Below are 9260 nucleotides of genomic sequence, written 5' to 3'. Positions count from 1 at the left end.
TTAGAATAGGTGATGTTAAAGGTGCCGAGCATGAAATCCCTAGAAAGGTTGAATCTCCCTAAACCTGAAGCAATGGCTTTTCAATCACGGGTTGGAAACTCTTCCTTCTCCAAGCCTAGCTCACCTGCCAAATCAAGGTATGAAATCAGCGTGGATTCCCCCTTTTTGTGTCATTGAAGAAGCTACTTTTTTGCCTGCCCATGCCTGCCCATGCCTCCCCATGTCAACTCAGGTACAAAATGAGGTGTTTAATGTATATAACAACTCATTTTCGATGTTTGGATGAGGTGATATAAGACATTGGGTATAGCCTGTGTTAAGTTAATGACTCTTCTTGTCTCTCACTTTTCATCTCTCTGTCTCTATTTCGTCTGTCAATGTACAGACATAGATCTAACAAACATGTCATTGTTTTCCTTTTTTATTTTATTTTCTTACATCTTATTCTTTTTTCCCCATATTCTATTGAAACTCAATGTTTCTCACTTAGAAACCTTCCATCCATCTTTTCTTTACATTTTGATATTTATTCTCTCTACAATATGTATTAGTATAGTATTTGGAGTGGCTTGCATATGCTCAGATACAAATAGTGTGTTTCCAGTTTGGGGAAGTGTGAGATTAACACACCATAAATGAGTTTAATGAATGAGAGACTGGTATGGCGTGTTAGGAGGGGAAGAAGGCTTCATAAAGTGCATAATAGTAATCTTTGTTTTAATGAAAGATTCATAGACTTGTTACTTCCAGGTTGATTATGTAATGACTTGTCATATATATATATATATATATATATATATATATATATATATATATATATATATATATATATATTATATATATACATTTTGATGAATAGTTGTAGTTTTTTGCTGGCTTGTTTATAACGTTTACTGTTATCTTGTTGCAGACAGGTAAAAAGCTGGTGCTGGGCTCTTACCAGGAGGAATTTATAATTGAGATGTTAATGCCACTCTCTAAACTTGCTTCCAAGTCAATGCTCCTGATTTCTGAACAGGTATGTTCCAATTGTTCAAACGGATCTTGTATTCTACTTGATATGGAACAAAGACCTAATTAGGTTGGTTCTACAATTGACACATTCACATTTCCATTTTCATATAATACAAAAATACTCATGAAAAATTCTATTATTTTTATTTTAAGGCTGGAGAAATGATATGGGAAATTTGAGGATATACAGGTTATAATCAGAATTTGTGAGACAGGTTATAATCATAGTCACCAAATTCTCCGATTTATTGAAAAAATAGAGATTAAATCATGACTTTTTCAATAAGACTGGACTTCTAAGACATTTGCGATTAAATCATGATCTTTGCATTTAAATTGGGAAATACAAAATATGACCTTGATGCAGTAGTAAGAGGATATGACATTGTTGGAGATTATAGTAAAGAGTGTAAGCTAGAGGCGATAAAAATGGGGATAATGTTGATTTTGACTGGTACAATATAAACCTTGAATATGTTGTAGACCCATGATTTTATATTGTGGATCCATGATGATATCAATATGGGGTTCTATGATTTATTATTTTAGTTTGCATGAGACTTAATGATATAATATGATGACACCAACTATTTGGAATAATTAGAGTCTTAACCCTAGCTCAAATTTTTCCTGATTTTTCTGAAATTTCCGAAAGTTCCCCTTGCCAACTTATTCCCTAACCCCGACTTGGTTATAATCAGAATTTGTGACTCAGATATGTTTTTAGTGATTTTATTTCTAAGTTGTTTCTGGATGTAGGTAGACTTGCTCATATCATTTATTTCCTGTAAATCTGCTTTGTGCATGCAAGCAATGGCATTACGATGTTTCTACTTTCTATCGGCGGGAGGAGTCTATCATTTCTCCATTAATGCGAGTATACTCACAACATTGTTCCATGTTCTAGATAACACCAACCTCCCTTTGGTTTCACAGTGTGACGCTCTACGGATATTGCTTAAGGTCATTCCTCTTCTGCCTTTCTGTCTCATTTGTCATTGTTCCATTAAACCCCATTGACTAGATTCTTGGAAATTGTACAGATCTTCCGATCTACCGTACCAAGTCTTCCTTGCATGGATATGTCTGAATTTGTTAAGTTGGTGTCACTCGTTGAAAGTGCTGCGCAATCTCCAATCCCACAGAAGAGATTCTTGGCCCTTCGTCTTCTAGTAGACATATCTCGCAATCATAGAATGGCAACGGAAATGGCATCCCATGTAATTTTGTTATTGTTAGAGCAGATAGCATTAGTAGTGAAGCCTACAGTACTAAAGCCCTGTAGGTCTGCCTCTGACGTGATACAAGAATGGAAAATCCTGCTCAACCTTGTCCTTTGTATGGTTGAAGAATATTCAACATTGGGGGTTCTTGCACTGGATAAAATTAGATTCTCAATAGAATTCTTGGTGGATGTGTGCAAAGGAAGCATGGAAACAAGGAATTCAGGTTCTTCTTCTTTTTACGAGACACTTGTGTTGGAGGATAAAAAACGTAGTCCCATTGCAAAGCTTGTCTTCTGCATGTACAGGTTTTTGGAGTCTTGCATTGAAACACTCGATGAAGCCAATGCCATTACTTCTCAAATGCACCACAGTGTGAAGCTTGTGGTTGAAACCATTCATACAAATAGCTTATTTAATCACGACATGTGTGCGATTTACTCGCTTTTATTGCATTCTCGTGTCATGTGGAGGGAAACCTGCAATGTTGACACATGCTTAGACATATCTCATTGTGACTATTGGACCGAGCAGGAAAGGGTTACTCTTGAGTTTACAAAGAAGATGATGGAAAAAAGGGAAAATTGGGCCGCCTACAGAGTTGGAAAATGGGCAGCATGTCATGGAGCATGGTTTGTGGCTGAATTCACATTTAGGGAATTACTAAATAAGGTCCAATCAGAAGTTTGTCATTGTTGGTTAAAGTCATTGGCTCTATTTGCCCGAGCAGAAAGCACTATTCTTCTTCTGCTTTTCCCAGAACAAGGCCATGAACTACTAAACAGGTTACAAATACATAAAATCTGGGCTACTCGTTTTGGAGAAGATTTAGGGGAGATTGGTCATAGTGTTGCTTGGAATACGGACTTATGCAATTACGGTGAAAGGTTTAATGAGGCTTATAGGGATGTTTGTTCTGCAGTGGACATGTTGTCAGCTGCTGTTACAACTGATCGAACCTTTATTTTCCAAAGACGGTTTTTGGTTCTAAGAGCTAATATTCTAGAAATTGTGGTTGACATTCTTAGACTCTTGAATACCAATCCATGTAATAAGGGAAACATTGGAATCAATGGGCAGGTCGAAGAAAGTACAGGATCTGTACAAAATGTCCATTCCTTGGCTTATTTTTTAACACAGATCTCTTCTCGGCTGAAGAGGTTGGTGCACGAATTCGATCTACTTGCCACATCTTTAATGGGAGTGGACACCAAAAGCTTCAAAACCATTTCACGGCTTGCACTAAATTGTTCATTATTGGCTTTTACTACAGGGTTTGCTCTATATTTTCCAAACCTACATTCTTATGAGAAATATATGTATTGGGGTCCAGAGAACGTAAAGTTTTCACATTCGATTCTAATACAAGACATAGCTGAGCGATTGTGGTATATAGACAGTGAGACAAGTTCAAATCTAAAGCGGCTTTTGATACTAATTGGAGTAACTAATAACTGCTTCTATCTACCTCCAAGAGCACTAATATATAGGGCTGGCTGTAGAGAGAGAGAAACTTTAGATGTTTGTAGGTTAGTTGTATCGGGTGTTTTCCACATGCAAGAAGAGGCAAAAATAATGAACAATGACGGGGTTATATTACGAGAGTCGAGGGCCAGATTGCAATTTCTGTCTGACGTACTTAAAAAGTGGATGAACTTATCCTTTCATGCTCCCAAGCATTTCTTTCATGTAAGGTATGATGCTCAGAGATCCAGCTTGTTTTTATTTTTATTTTTAAAAGGCTCTGCTTGGTACACAACAAATCATTTGCATTGTAAATGTTTTGCAGAGCAAATGTTTTGTGATGGAAAATTAACTATTGCTTGGTAGTAATTGGAAACCTCTTGCAAAATCAGATTTTGTGTTTGGTTGATAACTTGATATTTGTAATGCAAAAAATTTCGAAGTGCTTAAATAGTGGAAATAACTTTTAACTTTTCGATATCATGAAAGAAATTATTTAAATTACAAAAGTATCTCTAATACTTGTTACATTAACATGCATATGCATTTACAAAAATATTCTTATTGTAGAAGCCCATGGGCCTAACTCATCCTCACAGGTGAGGATTGCCCTAGGTTTTATATATAGTCCAAGGTCATGACCCAGGCGATGTGGGACTATTGCTCACACTCCCCCTCACGTGTAATGTGTTTCCTATATGCCTCTGGTTACCTGCTCTGATACCATGTAGAAATTGATCTAGGGTTTAGAGAAGATAAAGAGAGAAAGAAGAGAAGAAGAAATTTCAGAAAAGTTGTGTTTATTCTTTCTTCACTTCTAAGTTACATAATAAATAGGAAAAGACAAAAAAGGACATGACATAAACATAAATAAAAAAGAACTATCACTAATAACACTTATACCTACATATTGGAATTACAAAATATCCATATCGAAGAAACTATTCAAAATACAAAAATACTTCCAGTACTTGTTACAATAACATGCATATGAATTTACAAAAATACCCTTATGATGAGGGGTATTTTTATAAAATCATTGATGAGGGGTATTTTGTAATTTCAATATATAAGTAAATCTAACTTTCATGAGGAGTATTTTCGTAAATTTATTCATATATTACATTAACAGGGACTGAGGGTATACTTTTTTTTTTTTTTTGTAATTTGATTATTTTGTGATAAGGGATAATTTTGTAAGTTTGACATACGTATGTTGGAGTTGAATAATTTTGCCGCAAATCATTTGCTGAAATTTCTTAAGAATTTAGGTGATCCATGCAAATTTTACGCAACGCAAATAATTTGCGTTAGTGTAACCAAGCAACCATAAAATTGATTTCAGCAAATTATTTGCAGCATACCAAGCAGGGACTTCGTGTTTTCTAATTCTTCCTTGAGCTTTACACATGAGAAGCCATCAATCTATTAACAATTCAATACTCGTAGGATCTGTAGATTCCCTATTATCGAACCAACCAATGGGGCTTAACATACAATCTATCTATCTAATGTAGAATTATTACTGTGGTTATCATTCTTCTGGGGCTCATGCTTTTAAAAATCTCCTAGTTAAACAATGAGCTCCATCAATTTGCTGTCACATTCTCTCAGTGTTTTTTTTTTAATACTTGAGAGTAAGTATATTTACTAGAAAATATTGGATCAATTAATTGAACTTGGAAATTCCATACATTTTTCCAAAACTAGCTCCTGGTGTTTATTTGAACAAATTGTTACCACAATCAATGTCATTCTAATAATGTCTTTACACTGTATTGACATCAGGCCTTGCATTGGTGCGGAACTATTTGCCTTCAATGCTGATACAAGAAACCCAAATGAATTATCCATCTTCTCCGGCTTCCAGCTCTCGCTAAATCTCTGCCTCCAATTGAAAAATGTACCATCACTTCTCTCTGTTCGGATCACCAAGTTTTACTGCATTCTAGCTGCTGCTAAGTCATCTGGACTTGGTGGAGAAAGAATAGAGCAAATGCAGTCGGGTTTCGAAACTAGGACCACAGACGATAACTTGAATTTGAGTGAAAAGTTACTGTTTTATGTGTCGAATGGGGATGAGAAAACCAGTAGAGAGAATGGTAGGGCTAGTGATGGTGATGGATATGTGTGGTCCTGTATAGGTTTTGAACCAAATGAGAAGATGCAAGGTTTCTCACCTTGTTTGCTTGATGTCTCTGCTTTTCCAATGGGTTCATATAAAATCAAATGGCATTGTTGTTGCATAGATAGTCAAGGTTCTTATTGGAATCTTGTCTCATTGAATAAGGGTCCTGTTTTTAGTGTCAAGTAGGCTCCTGTTACTGCTTCAATTTCATTTTATTGAATTATATTTAATTGGTTCTACTGTTCCTTGATTGAAACCTGAAAGGCTAATCTCAAATTTACAGTCTTAGAGTTAAAGTGTGTACAAAATATATTTTGATTTGGACATTCTCCACATTTTAGTGAAGATTTGAGACCACCTCTTGTGTTTTCAAATTGATGATATATGCCCCTTGACCTCGGCATTATCTGAGAGACTAACAACAAATGGCCTAAATCCCTCTTATCTTTAACCACCAGCCAAAGAAAACCTTGATTTCTCTTCAAAACCCAACTTCAAGCTCTAGGGTGAAAGCTCTTTCACACTCATCTTCTACCTTAAGGGTCTATCTTTCTTATTAACCCTCGAACCCTAGAACAAGATAAGATTTTAAAGAAGGAAAAAAGGGTTTTCTACTAGAGTCGTAGATAAGATTGAATAGGTTAAAAATAAATTACCCTAGATGTTGAATAGCTTCAAGGGGTGGTTGAATGTTATGGCATTTAAATCATTTTCCATTAGCCTTCTCTATAATAGACTGGAATCCGGACGATGTGTCATTTTCTAACAAACGAGGTTAATTCAAATATTCACCATAATGTGGAGGGCTATGTGACTAGGGTGTCGATGGGTACCCAATTATCCGACGTACCTGAAACAGATTAGTCAGTCAGTTTTGGGTCTACTATCATGGATCATCATATTTGTGGGTCCAATTCTGGGTAGCTATCTTAGGGATCTGATAAGAGTTGGGTCCCCTTTGGGTAGCCAACTGGTTAGTAAATTCATTTTATTTATAACATTTATTACAAAATTAGTAGTCTAATTAAGTTCTAATAAAGAAATATCATAAAGTAAATGTACTTAACTGAAATAAAAAAATAGAGAGAATGTGAATTATAATCGTACTTGAACTGAATTATAATATAACTGAATTAACAAAGAAATATGACAGAGTAAATGTACTTGGAACAGAATTTTTCACAATTTATTCTCAAAAGTTTGGTCTGCTTGAAGAATTCATTGTTGATCTTTACTTTCAATTGAGGAATTAGAAGTTAAATTGTTGCATTTATGATCATTTTTCTCACTTAAAAATATTATGTAACTTAATCGGTACTCGATGGATATATAGGGTATTTGTAGGGTTTGGCTCCAAAGTTCTCATACACGAAATCGAAATTGATAATAACCGGAACGGAGACTTTATCTAGGGTCCGCTTCTGGGTATATGTGGAACCGACAGTTGACACCCCCACATGTGACCATCTCTAAATCAACCATTCCCATATCATTTGAAACATGCTTTGTTCTCGACTAATGATAAACTGACTCGAAAAAGGCACTTGAAATTCAGTCATTTATCGTGACTCTCTGTTCCCTTAATTAAGTTTTAATATTTTCTTCCTTCAATAAATAAAATTCGTTTTCACCCTAAGAAATCTGTGAGTTCCCGGGTTCAGTTCTTTAAGATCACCCTATTCAGATATTTAGCTGTGAATTACAGACTGGGATTTGCCCTTCCCTAAAATTTCTCCAAGTTACCATGAAGGTTGCAAAGGAAGGTAGATTACAAGAATTTTTTTCTTTCCAACGTATTTTTAAAACTCAGAAACTCGAGCCTAACTTGAATGTTTATAAAAGTTAAGTTGATTTGAAAACTTTCAAGTTGTTGTGAATTTGGAGATTCTTGTTCAATATAATTGTGAAGAAAATAACGAACAAAAGAATGCCAAGATCTATGTGGTTTTGCAATGATGCTTATGTCCATGAACATATCTAATCTTCGTCGCTAAGAAAGCAAAGGAGAAAAATACAAGAAATAGCCATTCAAATTTTAATCCCAAACCCAAGTCCTAAAACCTTTGTACACCCCTCTCCCTTTCAATCTCAAATCCTAGAAGAAGAAAATCTTAATCTGATATAAAAATCTCATAACATTCTATTTATAAGATTCTAAAAGTGGAACTTATCTTAACCGTTATATTAAAGCAAGATCTAATGGCTATGATAAAATACACATAAATATAACAATCTCCACCTTGGCTTTTATCACAGCCACACCAAAGATTACATGGGATAATAATCTATCACATGTGCCTGTCACTCCACCTTGGAAATAAACCACACAAGTCTGCCACGACGAACTTTGCATCATTTATGCTTGGGATGCAACTTCACCTCAAACCTGAATGAACTCGAATCAATCACTCGTCTGCTAACACTATAAATAACTGTTGACCTTCTAAACCACCAGCTACACACATTATCGAATCATCCTAATCCACCCCGACTCGATCACATGGCCAATGCACATGTGTAGCAGTCTCCATAGAGGTATCTCTACTTGTCCTCTTGAACCGTAGGAACTTCCTCACAATCATTTGCAATTTGAAAACTCAAATTCACTTCTTCCCCATCTATGAAAGAGACTCTCCATAAACATTTACTACTTTGTATTATCTTGTTTCCAATCAACCGTCGAGGTCTTAACTCCACCTCCCCTTATTAGGATCATACAACTACGTGGGATTTTCCTAACTCCACCTCCAGCCTACTTACAACCAATCGAGTTCAACATGCCAAGTGATATTAGATTCTTCCGCATCTTTGGGACGAAGACACACCATCCAAAGTACGTATCACTTTATCAAATATTTTGATCTTTACCATATCAATTCCCGTGACATCACAAACAAATCTATCACTCAAAAAGACCACACATATCTTCCTTTCTTGGAACATATAAAAAATGATCATTCCCAGAGCGTATGTGAGCGTAATAACTTGAATATAATATCCACTAATTATCAGAGAAAATGTGTTTACCTTTGGAAATTGTGAAAACATCTTCGTAGTAATCTTCATGTCCATCTTTACTTCCCATTGCAACAGTTGCACTATCAGAATTATCCCTACTTTCTTTTTGTTTCTTTTCCGTACGAACTGAACAATCCTTCTTGATGTGACCATATTCTTTGTAGTAGTAACACTGTATGTTCTACTTCCCATTCGATTTGGATTTACTCCTATTATTTTCAGATCCCCTATCCTTCCTCGAACAATCAACCATTGATTATTACCTTCAAGAGTGTGCCTCATTTTAATATAATTCGATAAGAGAGCTACTTTGACCTCTTCCAACTTCATTGAATCTTTTTCGTACAGAAGCTTTGCCACTAAATTTTTGTAAGAATCTGAAAATGAGATAAGAAGCATAAGGGCATTGTTTG

The 9260-nt window shown here is 35.4% G+C and overlaps 1 protein-coding gene across 1 annotated transcript; it reads left to right on the top strand.

Annotated features, from left to right (window-relative positions):
- The first annotated feature begins 890 nt into the window (after positions 1–890).
- Positions 891–6475, top strand: LOC147380573 (uncharacterized). The gene is made up of 4 exons (XM_086431499.1): positions 891–1018; positions 1774–1977; positions 2058–3931; positions 5490–6475. The coding sequence occupies exons 1-4, from the start codon at positions 962–964 to the stop codon at positions 6013–6015; spliced, it is 2661 nt and encodes an 886-aa protein (XP_086287625.1). The 5' UTR covers positions 891–961; the 3' UTR covers positions 6016–6475.
- The last annotated feature ends 2785 nt before the right edge of the window (positions 6476–9260 follow it).

This window comes from Akebia trifoliata, unplaced genomic scaffold, assembly GCF_017979445.1.
Source record: "Akebia trifoliata isolate Shusen 1 unplaced genomic scaffold, ASM1797944v1 Contig01295, whole genome shotgun sequence".
Classification (NCBI taxonomy): Eukaryota; Viridiplantae; Streptophyta; class Magnoliopsida; order Ranunculales; family Lardizabalaceae; genus Akebia; species Akebia trifoliata.
Note: the sequence above shows the minus strand (reverse complement) of the source record. Positions and strands in the feature narration are given on the sequence as shown.